Raw genomic sequence first — 18,087 nt, 5'->3', positions numbered from 1 at the left:
ATCCAGAAGCATAAAAAGAGGTATCATACAGGAGCCACTCTGCCAGAAGAGAGCAAAAGAATGACAGTGGCTGGTAGTTTGCCATCAGCTGTGGATCTTTTAAGAAGCTTTGGATAAAGGGTGGTGAATCACAGCTACTGTCTCTGGATCACATTGTGCTATATTATTGTCTACATGAACCTCTGATAGCAAGAAAGAAAGGAACATGCCTGGGATTTCCCTCCTGAATCTAAATGGAATGTACATGGAAGCATGAGATTTGCCTAAGCTGGTATAGTTTTTTGACTTACTCTATGAGCTGACAGTAACAAATTCCTCATACTATATTAAGAGCACAGAAATTCTTGAAAGGTATAGTTTATTTCTGTATTATTCATTTTGCCTTCTTACTTTGCATTGCAACCTAGAGTTGACTTCTTGTACTGATGAGGAGAGACACTATGTAGGGAGGCAAACATGCCTGAACTGGTGTGCAGATGGAGTCCATGTCTGCTCCAGTGGAAACAGCTGAGCACAGTGAGGTGGTCAGGGGTGGAACGGGGTTGGTCATCTCTGCAGACAGCACTGGGGTAAATCCCAAGCACAGTGCACAGAGGCTTTTAATACTAAGCACTGTGATGATACAGAGGGAAATGAGTCCAAAAGAAGTGAAGTATGGTAATGTGAATATTCTTTCCTTGCTCCAGGAACCAGGACGCACTGGTCTGCATGGGCAGGCTGCGAAAAAGCCTTCCGGGGACAAAGAACTGTCGGAGAGGGCAGATCTGAAGGTGGCATTCGTAGTACCCCCGATAACCCACCGCCCGCCGTCTCCGGCCGCACCGGGACCCGCTGGCTTGGCAGGCTCTCCCGGCTGGGCTGGGGCGCCCGGGCTCTCCCTCAGAGCGGGCCGGTGCCGCTGCGTGTGGGACACCGCCGGCAGCGGGGATCGGCCCGATATCGCCCTGAACTTTGCTGCATGCCCTGAAACGGGTTACTCCAAAATTCGGCCCCTGGGCAGCGTTTCTCGCTTCTCTGCGCCGGTGCGCTGCTCCTCCCGCTGCAGCTCCAGCTCCCGCTCCAGACGGGCTCTGGCGCTCCCGGCGCCGCCCCGCAGCCCCGACCGGAGCTCCAGAGAGCTGTGGCAGTACAGAAGGCAGCACAGCTTATGACCTGCCACCTTTATGTTCTGTGCACACACTTACTATACCCTATTCATGTAGCTAACACACACTAGTAATTTAATTAACTCTTCCCGTCTAGCACAGGCGGGCGCCCCCGCCCCGCACACGGCGCCGCCGCCCTCGGCCGCCAGGGGGCGACAGGGCTGCAGGGAGGAGCGCGCGGCCTGGCCCCTCGCGGCCGCCGTAGGGCCCCGCCTGGCGCCGGGCGGGGGCAGCGCGCGGTGCCACGTCCCCGTCGCGGCGCGTTTGCGGCCATGGGCGCCTCGCAGAGCATCGACATCCCCGGCGGCGGCACCGAGGGCTACCACGTCCTGCGGGTAAGGGCAGCACGGCCCGGCCCGGGTCGCGGGGTCTGTCCCGCCGTGGGGCTCCGGGGCGACCCCGCCGCGCTCCCCGCTCGGCCCCGGGACGCGCTTGGGCAGCGGGGCCGCCGGGGCTCCGCCGCGGCTCGCGGCAGCCGTGAGGTGCGCGGGGCCCGCGCTGCCGCCCCCGGATTTGGGAAGTCTGGGGGAAGAATTGGTCCGGAATAAACAATTCCCCGGGCCGGTCGTGCCGCCGGCTTGTGCCTCCGAATGACCAGGCCGGCGGGCTGGCGCACGGCAGGCGATGCTGGGTTTGGGCAGCCTTTGAGGGCGAGGCGGCCTCTCCTCCACGCTGGCACCCCCGGCCCGCGCGTCCGGGCTGCGCTCAGGTGCTCCCGGGATAACGCGGCAGGCTTGTCCCGGCTCTGCACCGTGGGCCGGACCGTGGCTGCTGCCCCTCCGCAGTAGTTGGGGGCTGTCGGATCGCGGTGCTCTTTTTCATAGTCACATTGGTTTTGTTCGCATTGTGGCCACAAAACTTTAAGTTCGTACGCGAAATACAGAGTATCGTATTAGGTTACATTCTTGAGGTTTTGTGAGCAGGCTTTTGAAAACCCTTCCTTTTGCTTTTAGTGAGTAGAATGGTTCCCAGGTGCTGCTGTGTAATCTGAGGCACTGGGGCACAGGGGCTTTGCTGGAGTCAGTGCCCGCCCACACCACGGGTACCAGGAGTGTGAGTGCCCTGGGTACTGTGCTGGGCTGGTGTATGTTGGAATCGGAGCCTTTTGGATAAGTTCTCTGCTTTTGAGAAGCAAATACTGATGATCTTATCAAATCCAAACATTCTGTCAAAATTTATGTATGGACTAAAATCACAGTGGTTTTTTTTCTCCCCTTTAATATTAATGGTATGTAAGAGTCCAATGTTACTAATTAATGTCAGTCCATTTTGTCTTTCCCCCCACAGAAACTGTTCTGCAGGTTGGTAAAACTGGCAGACTCTTTTTTTCCTCTTTTAGCATAGTACACTGTAAAAATTCATTAAAATTTTACTTTGGAGACTTGTAAGGCCAGTATGCACTTTGCAGTTAGAGTATCACTTACATCACATTTATGAGTTCATACTGTTTGTTTAAAGCATGTTAATAAATTGAGATCTCTTTCACTAAGTAGAATCTACTTATTTTTTCTTGTAATCTTGCTTGGATCTGGTGCTTTTTGTTTTCATTTAGGCACTATTTTTCTTGCAATGTTTTTGATATGGCCCAAAATGGCAGTGTTTGATTGCCAGTCTTTGTAAATGTAATTGAGAGGTGCACATTAAAAAAATTTATTTCCAAGAGGACATCTTTATTTATATTAAATGCAGGAAAATACCTGCTTGCTATATTAAATAGACTGATATTGCTATTTTTCACTGCCTTGTCTTCTTTCCAGTTGCTATCCTGTAGTAAGTTTGTTACAGACAGTGTTGGGCTCACACTGTTAGAGGAGCTCTGCACAAGTGCTCTGTCTGCATGGATTCACCTTCAGTAGAACTTGGGGTCAAGGAAAACTGCTGTTTTGTTCTAATTTACTCTCAAGTACGTTTTCTTTCTGAGCTCAGTACTTTAATGAGGTAAATGAGGGTGGTAGATGGAAAATAACAGTAGTCTTCCAGTGTTACAGATCTAATTCAGGTAAGATCAGATTTCTTTGATAACACCAAACTTCTGTAAATAATGTAAATGTAATGATTGTTTAAAATATTTCATTACATGTGGGAAAATTATAGAAGTGTCAGAAGAATGTTTCAATTATTGGAAGATTTTAAGGCAGATAAATGAAAAATATGTGTTAAATGTCCGTGAAACAAAGAGTTTACATTGTTCAGTGATTGCAGGAGCCAAGCACAAATTGCTAGAGAGATGAGCAGACTGAGCCTTGCAAGTTACAGGTTTTTTATAGTGAGACTTTTAGACTGTACATGCTGCCTCCCCTAAAAACTAGTAAAAAGTCTTTCTCTGCTCATTTCAAACAGGGACAGAAGTATATGCAGCAAGGGAACACTACTATCATTACTTTTCAATGTAAGATTTGCAGATTACTTAATTCTTTTGGCTACTTCTGCTGATACTCTGTGCAGTATTGCTTTCATTGTGAGCTGTATCAGCAGTGCGGTTGTAACAGGAATTAGGAACCCTCCAGGACTGAAGCGCTGTCAAAGGAAAAGAATTTCATCATATGCAGAAATTCTTGACAGCAGAAATTGCTCTGGGTTGTATTGTTGGTGTTCTAGACATTAAAATGTAGCTTTTTCTTTTTTTTTTTTTTTTTTTTTGTAAGAGGAAGAAAAAGTTGCCAAGTGTTCTGCTGCCCAAGTCTCTTCATAAGTAGACCTACTTATGAGTCATTTGTTTGAAGCAATTCTCAAATTTCCTTTAACATAAGGTGTGTAGCTGATTAGACCAACTGGCTGACACTGTATTGCTCAGTATGTGTTTGTTTCTGCTCTTCAAAACAGAATGAAGGAAAATTTTGAGTAATTTTCTTGCTCAGCAGTATGAAACTGCTGTAGTTTGCCCAGGCTGATGTAATGACCTGACAGTTTATTCAGGTAGTATAGGATGTCACAACATCCCCATGGCTGGGGGCACAGTGACTGGAAAGTGGTCCAGTGGAAGAGGTCTAGGGGTGCTGGTTGAGAGCAGCTGAACATGAGCTAGTGTGCCCAGGTGGCCAAGGCCAGTGGCATCCTGGCCTGTATCAGGAATAGTGTGGCCAGCAGGGCCAGGGCAGTGACTGTCCTTTACTGGGCACTGGTGAGGTCACACCTCAAGTGCTGTGTCCATTTCTGGGCCCCTCAGTTCAGAAGGGACACTGAGGTGCTGGAACAGGTCCAGAGAAGCTCTGGAGCACAAGTCCTGTGAGGAGCAACTCTGTGGGCTGGGGGTGTTTAGCCTGGAGAAGAAGAGCTCAGAGGAGAAAGTGGGGGTCAGCCTCTTCTCTTAAGTAACAAGTGACAGAACAACAGGAAAAAGCCTCAAGTTGCACCAGGAGAGATTTAGAGATTGGACTTTGGGAAAACTTTCTTCATCAGAAGGATGGTCAGGTATTGGAATAGGCTGCCCAGAGAAGTGGTTTAATTACTATCCATGAAAACATTCAGAACACGTGTAGATGTGGCCTTTGGGCTAGATTTAATGGTGAACTTGACAGTGCTGGTTAGTGGTTGGACTCGATGATCATAGAGGTCTTTTCGGAACTAAATTGTTACAAGATTCTACATGAGAATTCTTATCTGGGAGGAATTTGTATGCTGCCGTGTTATATGGTGTTCTCCCTGAAAGATACTGAGCAGCAGTGCTCAAAGTTTAGATTTCCCACTCTTGTTTGAGTGCTTCAGTTTATAGTAATAGTGATACAAATGTGTTGCCTGAAGTGATGACTTGTCTTTTAAAGGAGGTTCACATTTTAAAAGCTTGAGTTAAATTCTTTGTGCTAAAATAAAAGGCTATCTACTAGATAGAATCTGTTTTCTTACCAAAAACTTATAAAGCTTTTTCTTTTGAAAACTGTGTTTCATCAAGAAATTCAATTCAGTTACACAACGTAATGTATTAAAATAACTGACAAAAATCCAAGAGATTCTGTCAGATCTAACAGGAATTACTTATGTATGATACATAATGGAATTTTACTGCCAGTTGTGGAGTGGGTAGAAGAACTACAGAAAAACCTTTCAGTATTTCTTTGCTAATAAAGTAGAATACCAGGAAGAGTTTCTTATGTAGGGAAAAAAGAAACCCTTGGAAGTTGTGTATTTAATGCTTGAGGCTAAGCTTCTGAAATTTTAAAAACTAGTATAAGGTAGCTGACTTTCACAAGTGGTCAGAGCCTTCATCTGCCTCTGAAAAATCCACATTTCAGTGCCTAATTTCATTTGCAGTTACACTGCTCTCTTGGGGCTTCAATTTGTGCTGCTGGGCAGACTTCTTAAAATGTGTAATGTGCAATGTGTACTGTGTGGGCATAGAATAATACTGTTGGGAACAGTGTTCAACAAAGAAAAACTTCATGTGTTTACCAGGAAAGACTTCCAGTGGTGTATTGACCTTGAAATCTTTTACCTGTTTAATTCTTGACAGTGAATTAAAAGTGAAGTCAGTGTGCAGTCTATGTACTCAGCAGTCCTTCTGTCATCTTGGTGAGAAACTGAAACCCTGCAGCACTGTGTGAGGCCCTTTTCTGCCCTCTGATATTCAGAATTTGGTAGAGGTTTTCTTCTTTTGCTCTTAAAACACTCTGGCATTGCATTGCCACAGCTTCTCTGCATTTCCTGTGCCATGGTCTCTATTGCTGGAAAGTCATGACATTTACCCATATGGGTCTGTGACTTGTATTTCTGAAATAACAGCTGGCTTTGAGAGAATCAGGCTTCCCAGGCTGCTGGGGATGGTATCTTGCCTGCAGTAGCATCTGTTGTAAATTATATTACTTGGTTATTTCTCAGCAATTATTCAATTACACAGGCAAGCTACTAAATACTTGGGGCACCCAGCAAAGCTGCATAAAGCCAAATTGCTCAGGAGACACAGAACTGATGTACATATCCATGGAATCTTTATTCTTTCCATCCTTAATGGAGGTGGAATCATTTGTGTCCTTGTATTTTCTAAGGTCCCTGGTTATCCTTTGTTGCTGTAGCTTCTGGAAGAGAAGCCACAGAGGCCACAGAGCTTGGAGCAGAGAGCTGAATTGTGTATTTGGCACTGTGTGGTGGTGATGGATTGGGCAGGTAGTGACTGAAAGTGAGATGTGTGGCAAAACCTCTATGGGGTCAGTGCAATTGTTGTGTAGGGCTGAGCACATCACTTCTTTAAGGAGGAGACTTTTCTTGTGGAATAGATTCAGAATTTCTGGGTGGCATTTCTGGAGCTGCCAGGTTTAAACGTGCTTTTCTATCAGGGAAGGTAGGCCAGGGAAGTAGGAAGCTTTGTGACAGCCTGTGCATGGCAAGATGACAGAAGGGACATACCAGCTTCTGATGTGTGACTGACGCAGCTGTAAGGGCTTGTTTTCTTTTAGCTACAGCTTCCTGGTAGTTTTTACATGCTCACTGAGAAACAAACCATGCAGAGATGTTCAGGATTGTGATTTCAACATCTAAAGATACTTTCTGCAAAGTAATCGTTTGGAACTTGAAAACTCTCTCAGTCCCTTCATCAGTTTGGGGCAGAACACAGATTGAGTATTCTGAGTAAATTATTTATACATCCCAGAGGTCAGTGAACTTGAGTTTGATGGATGCTGAACATGTGTGGTTCTCATCTATTGTATGTACTCCATCTTAATTTAAAAAGTTTTTCTATTGAATACTGGTCACTCTTGGCTCACAGTGTTCAGGATCTTGGAGGTCATTAGGGCAGGATATCGTCAGGATGCAGGGGGATTGTTGTGATTTTGGTATGGTTTGGTTTTTTATTTCAAAGAATTTCATTTAGAAATGGAGGAAAATCTCTGAATGAGATAAAGTTTGGATTTTCATAATTTCAAGGCCATGACATGTATCCAGTCCCAAAAATCTGATGTGTTATGCCGGATGTACTGATTTTTAGTGCTGAGGTTTAACTAACACATGTTATGTCTTTAAAACTGTTTTACTCATCTGCTGAGTAAATTCTGGTATAAAGCCTGTATGTCAGGTTCATTAAAAACACAAACTCTAAGTTCCTATATGACCTATGCAATAGGTGGTGGAATAATAAGTCAGTTCTCTAAACTGAGGGAAGAACAACAAACAGCATAAACTCATCCTACATTCGCTACTTAAACACAGGGAAGGAGAGGATGTTTTGGATTACTTGAATACAAGAGAAACCTCAAGTCTGAGAATACCATTATGGATCATGTCTATAGGAAAGCAGAGGTTTTTTAATTCTCCTTTCACAAAACTATTTAACCTCTCTGTGGCAGGCAGGTCTCAAGTATTCAACGTCCTAAGTAAATGCATTCTACATTTGGGAAGAATATTTCATATAGTGAATTTTAGCCTCTCTGTGGCATTTCTCCTAAGCTAAAATTTCTATTTGTGGAGGCTTTTCTCAAGTAGCCCTACGTTATTGCATGTTGGAATACCTACAGTTAAATTAGCTCTAGAAACAGTGCACAAATGCCAGAATCAAATCCACAGTGTGCTGGGAGTTTCTGTGGAGCTGGAGCCAGGGTGTCTGCCTGTGCTTTTACCTTATTACCTGGTGCACAGTTCAGTGTCTGATCTCTGGTTGTTCTTGGTGGGAGCCATCTTGAACAGACAGGTTGAGTAAGTAGCATGGAGACAGTAGTTTGGATCTAGGTACAGGGACTGCAGGATATTTGGTGATGGGGAAATGTGGTTCCATACACTTAATACTTGGAGAGGAAGAACACCTGTACCCCAGCTGTAGAAAATTATTTGCAAGGAGCATCCTGGCATCTCAAAGAGGCACTTTTACAGACACACTTCAGGTTCTCATTAGGAATTATAAATGTGGACTTTGGGGATGTTATTGTTGCCTCAGTGATTCTTATTACTTTGGAATATTGTTGGTTTCATGCTTTCTTACTGCTTTACAAATCTTGGACAACAGTCAGTGTGTGTGTGTGATGTGACTCTGGAATTACTAATTCCAGACTTAGATTATGTGACTAATGTTCTAAGCTTTGGGCATCTGTTACCCACAAGTAATCTGATTTTTTCCCAAGCTCTGATTTTTGTGAGCATGTTGGGCAGAGATAAATAAAATTTAAGAAGAATAGTTTTATTAGTAATCAAGCACTTTTAAAATTCCTATTTTTTTCTAGATAAATCTATTTTGTTCTAGATAAATCATATTAAGAAAACTCAGTTTCTGCAGAATCAGGCTAGTATGGAACAATCAAATATATTTTTATCACTTCTGTCAGGTAGAATAACATGTAAGGAACTGCACTGTAAACAGTAACATTTTTTAGAAACATCTTTTTGGAAGGTGATTGTAGTACATAAAAGAAAAAGCCGGTGAGTAAAATGAATCAGCTTCCACACAGAAAAAGATTATCTTTGCCAAAAAAGCTATAGGAAAAATCTGACAGCCATATTGGAGTTACTTTTCATTGTCAGCAATGCTAGCAATAGTGAAAAAATAACATTGGCAAAATGTCTCAGTTACTTATTCCATTTGGAATTAAAAGCACACATTTAGCTTCTGGGAGCAGTGTGTATCCAAAACTTAAACCTTGTCTTAGCGGAGTGGTTGAATTATTTGAGCTGACATGGCTGCAAAATTGCATGTCTCTTTTTCTGCAACTTGAAGGTCTGTTAATGAAATCACTGGTTGTTCAGATGCCCTCCGTGTCTCAAGAATGTCACCAGGTGATGTTTAATCATGAGATAACAGCTGTGCTTACAGATGTGACTCTTCTCTTCCTTTAGTAAGCATAAGATAAAAAGTAAGGTCCAATGTTGGTATGACTGTGGAAAGATAGTACTTTTTAACCAGCCTTTTCAGAATTCATTAACCTTGTACTTTCACTATAATCTCCTTTCTTGAAAAAAGTACTTATAATTTATCTGATGCAACTATTAAGCACTGCTTTTCCTAGGGAGTGGCTACTGCTGTGTCATTCCTCAGTTTATAAATTACTAATTCTTCTGAAATCTATTTTATTTTTTTAAGGGAGGGATTTTTTTTATTCTATAGATTATATTATTATATTTGAATATTTTAAAATTATACATACAAACAGTAGAACTACAGTTGGCAGAAGTAGAAATATAATTCTAATCTATGAATCAGCACTGGAACTAAATCAGCACTTTTACTAAATTTTTGTTTAACTTTGTTAGGTACAAGAAAACTCACCGGGGCATAGAGCTGGATTGGAACCATTCTTTGATTTTATCGTGTCCATTAATGGTTCAAGATTGGTAAGTGTGTTGCTATTTTATAACTTTCAATATAAACAATGTGTTGAGAATCTGATATTTATAGGTAAACCAATGGATTAGTTTTATTTAAATATATATAAAAATTTCTTCTTCCTTTAAAATGAGGAAAGCAAGCTGCATCAGGAATTGATTTCCTTCACACTGTGGGAACAGTTACTGTTGAGTTTAGCTGGAGAATCAGTCAGACATGCACTCTGCAGATGTCTGCACCAAGACAGAATTGCCTGATCCACCCCTCATGGCTTATGCTGGTGCCCCCCTAGTTCTGTATGCTTCCATGAGAACTCACAAACTTCACATAATCCAAAGAGGTTGAGTGAAAAGCTGCTGTCAAAACTGTTGGCTGGGCAGGAGGCATGGGGGGAGCTTTCAAGCAGAGCTATCAAACAACAGACCATTAAAGCAGTGGAAAAACCCAACTGTGGGAAGCTCTGCACCCGTGTGCCTGGATTCCAGAAAGCCTCTGAACCAACTGAAGTGTTTTCATTTTTGGAAAGTATGACCTGTTACTGTGAAGTTCCAGGGTTTTTCCAGAGTTGTATTCTAGACTTGTGAAGGGACTGGAAACCTGTTACAAAGCAGCTGTTAATACATGTTCTGGTAATGCACAGTGTAGCATCTTTGAAATAGAAGTGTTGCTGTAGAACTGAATGCTTGCTCTGTCAAACACTGACCCAAGCTATTGTTTAAACATTCACAGAATAAAGACAATGACACTCTCAAGGACCTGCTGAAAGCAAATGTTGAAAAACCTGTAAAAATGCTTGTGTACAGTAGCAAAACACTGGAACTGAGAGAAACATCAGTAACCCCCAGCAACATGTGGGGTGGGCAGGGTCTGCTGGGAGTGAGCATTCGCTTCTGCAGTTTTGATGGAGCCAATGAAAATGTCTGGCACGTCTTGGTACGTATGAACTTGGAAGTATTCTCATTACAGCTGTTTCTGTCTTTCTGTTGGAAAGTAACTTGCATGGGATATAGCTAACAAGTCGTGAGATCAGACTGGTCTCGTAGATCAAACTGGCTTTGATTGATTTTGGGTTTGGGAGGACTTTTGAACTACAAATGTATATTTGTGAGTATATTGTCAGGTCTTGTATTTAAATGAATGGGTTTGTCCAATACTCAGATACTGTATTTGGTACAACACCAGAACCATATGGAAAGGGACTGCCATAGAGCCACCGTTCCATTAGTTCATTACAGTTCGTCTGACTCAGAGCTTGTGTGAAGGTGCATATCTGTCTGTTCTGCTGCTCCCTGACAGTTACATAGTGTTTTGTAACTTTCCGTTTTAAAACTAGGAAGTGGAACCAAATTCTCCTGCTGCATTAGCTGGACTTAGACCTCATAGTGACTATATCATTGGAGCAGATACTGTAATGAATGAGGTAAGTATATGAAAATAAGGTCTTTTATTTTTTAACAAAAAACCCAATTGTACCAGGGCAGTTTTAAACATCCCTGTCTCTTTTTCTGTTCATTCTGAAGGGAAATCAAATGCAAAGAGAAAGGAGCTCTAGCATGGTGCCTCTTCTTAAAGGCAATCCTGGAAATGAGAACTTCTCTTAAATGCCTTCATTAAGTCAGATACAAGTTTTGTACTCTAAAATTAATATTTTGAATAGCAGATTTGAAATCTGGGTTGTGCCATGTCTTCTGAGTTGTGCAGCAAAACACATTTTAAAGTTGGCCTCGTGATAAAACAGCAGCACTGCAACAACTGCATCATGTGGCTGTTACCAGAGTCCATACAGAAAGTCAGGACTAGGATGATCGACCTAATGGCAAATGATAAAGTAAGGACAAGAAAGCCCTTACTTATTTTTATCTTTTTGCAGTCTGAAGATCTCTTTTCCCTTATTGAAACACATGAAGCAAAGCCATTAAAACTTTATGTGTACAACACAGACACAGATAATTGTCGGGAAGTGGTGATTACTCCAAATTCTGCCTGGGGTGGAGAAGGCAGGTAAGGAGACAGTGTGTTACAGGGGGATGGAGCAACTTTCTTACAGCACCAGCCTGGAAACTGCTGCGTTTAAGTTTTCTACAGAGACAGGGAAAGAGTGTTGTTATATCAGAAGTGTTTTTGCTCTAGTAATTGTTTTGTATTGATTATTTGTCCATAGAAAGGGAAGCAACATGGGGGCAGGAGGGGAAGGTTGTACAGCATTTACCTTGAAACGTGTTGGTGTCTTGAGTTCTTCATGCATTGCTTGCTGTAGTCTGTAGTTGTAAAGTCACTTACCTGATTGAAATTTTTTTTTATTTTAAAAGCCTAGGATGTGGCATTGGTTATGGATATTTGCATAGGATACCTACTCGTCCATTTGAAGAGGGAAAGAAAATTTCTCTCCCAGGACAGTTGCCTAGTGCATCTCTGAGTCCCCTCAAAGATGGTTTCACAGAGGTAAGTTGTGGTCCTTCTCCTTCAGCTTGGTAAAAATCGATGATGATGTTTATTGCTTTTCTGCTTCTCTTGGTTCATGTAGAAACAAACTCTCATGATGCATCTTTCTTTTCTCTTTCAATAAGGTTCAGCTATCATCAGTTAATCCCTCAGCCACCCTCCCTCCTGGGTCAGCAGGCCTTGAGCAGAGTCTTTCAGGACTTTCTATTAGCTCACCTTCAACTACTGTCAGTAATGTTCTCAGCACAGGTTGGTATTGAAGCTGACCTGAAATGCATGGCTTTTCTGACTTTTTTTGTTCTCTCAGATGTTTCTTATTAATTGAATAGAAGGCATAAGAGGGAATAAAACTTTCTCTTTAATTTTTCTCAACAAAAAAGGTTAATGTATTGGATTTGTGCCCTACTTTGCAACAGAAAATAGTTGCAAACAACTTCTATTAAAAATATCATGTGTATTACTTAGACTACTATTTTTCTTATCAGCATTTTAATGTTAAGGCAAATAGTAATTCTCCTGTAAGCAATTATTTATTTGTACTCCTTAGGGAAAGAAGATGAAGTGTTGTATGTTTAAAATTAATGTTATTTCCCTGTGTACCCCACCAGGTGTTCCAACAGTTCCATTATTACCACCACAAGTCAGTCAGTCTCTTACCTCTGTGCCACCAGTTAACCCAGCAACTACATTACCAGGTGAGTAGGTAAAATTTCTTAAAACATTTCTGAAGCAAAAATCTTTTGGGAGCAAGGGAAGAGAGCTGTCTTTTCCACTGCTTTTTGGGGAAGGTACAACTTCATACAATTTATGCATTTCATGTAAGATCTCTCTCTATACAGCCTCTACAGTGTGAAATACTATTTTTTTTGGAGTATGTTCACAGCATGTCTGTAGCACAGAGGAGTGACGTGGCAACAAGAGTTACCAAGTTTGCCTTTTAGGGCTCCCTGCACAGTGGATGCAGTATTCAGGATTTCTCAGGAAGGTTTTGCTTTGCTATTTGCAGCATTTTTGGAAACCCATTTTTAAATGCTCAGCTTGATCACTCTTCCTAGTATAAATACAGGGCTAACAATACAGAATTTATGTTGCAGTTACTGTTTCTGAATTATATGGTAAACTGATATAATACAAGTAAGAGTCTTTCTACAGCGTGGTTGTTTCCTAATAATATTAAGCATTTCAAACACTACTATTCCAGAAGTATTCATGAGGGGTAAAATTAGGATTGTACTGGATTTTGCTGTGGCATTGGTGTGCTGGTACAGGACTCAATTGTGCCTTCTAAAATACTGAAGAAGCTGTATTTTATGTTTTGCTTGTTTTGAGACAAGTAGATAAAGCTGTGTCCATTACATAATGCTTGGAGGTACAGCCTCTAACACAGAAAATATGTGCAGTAGAGCTCAGTGCATGCAAATAAGGGCAGAGAACTCACAGACTGAACTTGTTAGTAGTTTTCTGTTTTCACTAGGCAGAAACATATTATTGCCCTTTTCTTCCCCACCTACATAATCCACCCCCTTCCCTAAACTCTGCAAATACAAGTTTTCCATTCACCTTTTTCTCTGAATAATATCATTGTTTTTTAAAAAAGCAAATTAGAATATTTCTTGCAATTTGCATGTATGTACTATTGAAATTGTTCTTACTAAATATACTGGAGGTTTAAAATTTGAGTGAATTTGTATGAAGTTCAGCTTGTTTCAGATTTTAAAAAAATTCAAACCAAATTTGCATATAGCTGACAGAAAGCTCTTTGAGCCAGATTTTGTCATCCTTCATAGCAAATGAATTCCTGGGTAGGTAAAGATGGCTGGGTTTTAATCAAAATCTCTATACAGTGGCCTTGCTTTAAGACTTTTCTCCTCTCTATCTTCATACTGTAGCATCAACAGTTTATTTCTGAATTAGCCTTTTCTGAACTAAACACAAAGTACAAATAGAGCCCTTGTCCCAGAAATGAAGCTCTTCTGATGTAGGAAAATTTAGGAGCAGGAAGATGTTCCATAGCAAACACAGTGATGGAAGGCCATATGTTGCATTCATTGTATGTTTCTCTTCTTCTTTCAGTCCTTTCTGATTTAGAAAGTTCGTTTGTCTTGCCTTTTGATACACATTTTTGTGATTAACTCTAGTCATGAAGTAAGTAGAAAAGACTAATAATAGAGTGACCAATATTAGGGATCAGGTAATACTGTGTATTTAATCATATTATTATTGTTTGCCACTCAAATTGGAAATGGAGAACTTCTGGTCTAGTGCTGTGGTGAAACAACTACCTTTGTTGAAAGCTGAACTTGGAATACAAACCTTGTAATTCTGGAATAAGATTCAGCTTTCCTCAGAAAAATCTGAAAGGTTTGGGATAATGTATTTGTTAGCTCAGACCTCCAGCAGTAGGTATCTGTTCTCAATGTGCAACTTAAAAGCTGATTCTTCCATGTAAAAATTATGATGAAGATATAAAGTGTGTTTTAAATTATCATCAAGATCTAAAAAACGGTTAGAAAAGTTTTTAATTTTTCAGCTGTAACTGTTCCACTCTTCTCTTAGGTCTGATGCCATTACCAGCAGGGCTTCCTAACCTGACTGATCTGTCCAAGCTTAATTTACCTGCACCACAGATTGTTCCAGAAATCATACAGCCTGGTATGTGCTTCTGCAATGAGAAACTCTGTAATTAGAGTTATCCTTGACACTCTAATTTAGACCCATCTGGAGGAGTCCTGAAGGGGATAAATTAAATGTTTGCCTGAGATGGGAGTGGACGTTAGTGCCCAAATCAGGTAGACAAGGAATATGTCTTTAGGTAAACTAATTCTAAATCTGTATCTGTGTTTAGATGTTTAATTTTGTATTACCTATCTCAGAAGAGATTGTGCCAAAAGTGAAAATGTATTATTTATAGGTAAAGGAAAATATGAAGTGTTTCCTTGTGAGATAGATGAGGAGATTGGATCTCCCTGAACTGAATGCCAGAATTATTAACTAATATTAGATTTACAGTTTTGAATTCAGCAAAACTGCTGAAGGTGCACATGGAGTAAGCAAAGAAATATTGGAAGCTTATTTGGAATATGGTTTTTGTTAACTTCTTGTTTCTGGCAGTTTCAGTGAAGGCCAGAAAAACCTGCTCACCAGTGTTAATGCATTAAATACTTAGTCTTCTGGGGAGGTACAAGGAACCTCTGATTCTTCAATTCTGAAATCTGGAAAGTATCAGGCTTGAAATGAGCCTGCTGAGTCAGTGCTGCACAAACACCATTTGAGCTGGCTGTGGTGTGCAACAGCTCACTGCCTTTTTTATCCCCTTTTTCTCTTTAGGTTTGCAACCCCTTCCCCCCTTGCCGCCTCTGCATCTGATGGGAATAACACCTCTATCAGTGCCACCCAAGTGTGTTCCTATGCTTCCTTTGGGCACAGAGGCATCTGCAGTACCTACAGATTTGCTTCCCTCTATTACTCAATCTGGAAGCTTTTCCATCAATCCTGGCACTACTGAAAATGTAGAGGAGACCTCTGCACTCACCTTGGATAGTGCAACTCCAACTTCCAGGGCAGCTGTTGTTGACAGATCAAATGAATCCGCCGCAGCTAATGAGAAAACAACTGGAATCACAGATACACAAGCTTCTGAATCATAACTCCAGATCACTGTTGGATTGGCTTGGTATTTATTTAGCCATGGGATACATATTTGGAAAGCAAGCTGTCATTAATTTCATACTAGTTTGTACTTAATCTTTAGAAGTCCTGTAAATAATATGGAGGTATAATAAAAATAAAAGGGGATTTATAAAGTGGGAGGGGGGGGGAGGAAGAACTTGTATGTTACCAAAAAGAAAGTCCAGGTGGTAATAGAGTTCCACTGCCAAACTCTGAGGTATGTTTTTAATATAGGCTGACAGCCTTATCCTGCTAGGCCTGTCCTTGCTTATAATTAGCAATTTTTGCTTCTGATAGAAATGAAGCAGGTCTTGCGTGTGACATTTACATACCATAGTTCTTGTTCTTTGCAAGTATCTTGTTTCTACAGTGGGGATGAGAATGTTTAGTCTGAGTTGTGAATTTTAACGCTGCAAAACTTCCACCTAAAGATATTTCTGTTAAAATTGCTGAGTGCCTGTTAACTGACATGTTGTTATTCAGCTTGTACACAAATCTTTGTCTTTAAGCTCTGGAGAGATGCTCAAGCCATGTTTTGTGACCACTGCTGCGTTGTTTCATACGCCCACTGTAAAACGGCATTGGGAAGGGAATACATGGAATGTTAAATGTAGCACACAATTTGGCACTTCATAACTACTGTAAGATGAATTAATGGATTAAGCATACATATAGCAATAAATTCCTGGAATTTTATTCTTTGTGTGACAAAATAGCACTTTTTTAAAAATTCTTTAAGTCTCATTTAACTTTTTAGCACAGATCTGTGAAAGTGCCCCCTTCCAGAGGAACTGGTCCAAGAGCGAATGCCAGACATCTTAATGGCAGGCAGGATCAGCACTTGTTAAATCCATTGCAGCAATGAGTCATTAAATCTGCTTGCATATGATTCATACTTGTCTTTTTAAATTCATATTTAGGACAAAAATTGCAGATTAACTGTCGATTATACACTTGTAGAAACTGTTATGTGCACCATACTCCAGGTGGTAGAATTTGCTTTTGTTATCAGGTACAGTTGATGCAGAAAACTCTTTTGTACCACTCCAGTCCTTTTATATTACTGGATTTCATTTATATGTAATTGCTACAAGCATATGCAAACTTACCCATATCATCAGCAGGCTTAAGCTGAAGTCTGTCTCAACAGCCGTATAATTAATTTTGGCAATGTAGTTTGCCTGAACAGTGTTTGGAACAGTAGTTGTATCTGACTTCTGATCATAATAATATCTCAAATAATTTGTTCATGTGGAAGCCTTATCTAATACCTGTTGTCCTGTCTTACCTTTATCACCTAAGTATTTGTCTTTCCTCTGCCCCACACCTGGACATTTCTCATCATCTGTTATGGCAAAAGCCCATGTCGAAGACAGACCCCAAATACTTCTTCATACTGTGAGCAGTTTCTTTTCTCAGCTGCTTGGAGTGTGAAATCCCTCTGCCTTGCTGAGTAGGGCACTTGCTGTTTCTCAGAATGTATTTTTATTTACCTTTGTAAATCCAGTGTCGTATACCTCAGAATTAAACCTTTACATGAGAAGAAGGATGTTCCCTCTTTTCTTTCCTCTAACAGAGAAAGTATGTTGGTATCAAGCTTCCTTGAGCCTCACAGGTCTAACAGCCTTTCCTGCAACTTTGTTAAACACTTCCAATGCAAGAAGAGTAAAAATATGTTTGTCACAAACCAAATTTAGAGCAATTGCTGATTGTAATCAGATGTTTTGAACTAGAATCTTTGGGTAGATGGCTTTGTTCTTGCAGTATGGCACAGCGTTCTCTGGCATGACTCTATGCTTTCCAACAGCAAGCTGCAAACTTTCATAGGTCTTGTGCACTTGTGCACTAGTACCAGACAAAAGAAGATGCTTAGTCTGAAGTTTTGCATTTCTGTTAGCTATTTTAAGTCCCTTGTTGCTGACTATATATCCAGCCTTTTGACGGCTACGAGTGCAGTGGAACCATCAGCAATTCTGCTGAAGATAATGTGACTTCAGATTTGGAGACGATTCAGTGGTGCAGATTTAAGATGTAATTTCTAAGCTAAAAAGATAAACATTGTAAAGTTGAATGCTTATTACTTAAAATGAAAACACAGGCCTTCAAGTCATACAATTGTACTCTGTCCCTCTTTTTTTAATTCCCTCAACTTGTATGATGAAATTTTACCTTAATCACTTCTGTCAGGGTCTCTTCATGACTTGATTTTTACACCAAAAGAGAAAGTAAGGAGGAACAGGAACTCAAGCTGCACCAAAGGACTGACAGCTGATGTAACCTTGTTTTCATAAGTTCATATTTTCAGCTGTTAATGAACAGTTATGAACAGGCACATTAGCTTTATTTTAAGCATTGACACATGGAGTTCTTTAACAAGTCCTGACAGTAGATGAAGATAGATGTACCATGAACATCCCCAATCTTGCATGTAATTAAAAATTATCTACATGTGTATGACCTACTCTAAAATGCATATGGTAATTTCCTGCTCCACCAAAGGCTGGTCTGGGGCTGTGTTCACTGGTACCCTGGATTTGTGAGGACAGGATTGCCTCAACAGCCATGTGAGCATGTTCTGAAGAAGTGTCTTTT

At 40.9% G+C, this 18,087-nt stretch overlaps 1 protein-coding gene across 2 annotated transcripts; it reads left to right on the top strand.

Moving 5' to 3' along the window:
* The first annotated feature begins 1,324 nt into the window (after positions 1 to 1,324).
* GORASP2 (golgi reassembly stacking protein 2) lies at positions 1,325 to 16,191 on the top strand. Of its 2 annotated transcripts, none has more exons than XM_056496450.1 (10): positions 1,325 to 1,480; positions 9,312 to 9,392; positions 10,114 to 10,317; positions 10,718 to 10,804; positions 11,255 to 11,385; positions 11,694 to 11,826; positions 11,952 to 12,075; positions 12,435 to 12,521; positions 14,383 to 14,478; positions 15,154 to 16,191. In XM_056496450.1, exons 1-10 carry the CDS (start codon positions 1,418 to 1,420, stop codon positions 15,471 to 15,473), a joined length of 1,326 nt encoding a protein of 441 aa, XP_056352425.1. In that variant the 5' UTR covers positions 1,325 to 1,417; the 3' UTR covers positions 15,474 to 16,191. The 2 variants fall into 2 exon arrangements, with proteins under 2 accessions (XP_056352425.1, XP_056352426.1); XM_056496451.1 differs by lacking the exon at positions 1,325 to 1,480 and adding an exon at positions 8,779 to 8,837.
* The last annotated feature ends 1,896 nt before the right edge of the window (positions 16,192 to 18,087 follow it).

Source organism: Oenanthe melanoleuca, chromosome 7 (assembly GCF_029582105.1).
Source record: "Oenanthe melanoleuca isolate GR-GAL-2019-014 chromosome 7, OMel1.0, whole genome shotgun sequence".
NCBI classification, from domain to species: domain Eukaryota; kingdom Metazoa; phylum Chordata; class Aves; order Passeriformes; family Muscicapidae; genus Oenanthe; species Oenanthe melanoleuca.
The sequence above is the reverse complement of the archived record's forward strand: the minus strand, read 5'-3'. Positions and strand labels throughout refer to the sequence as shown.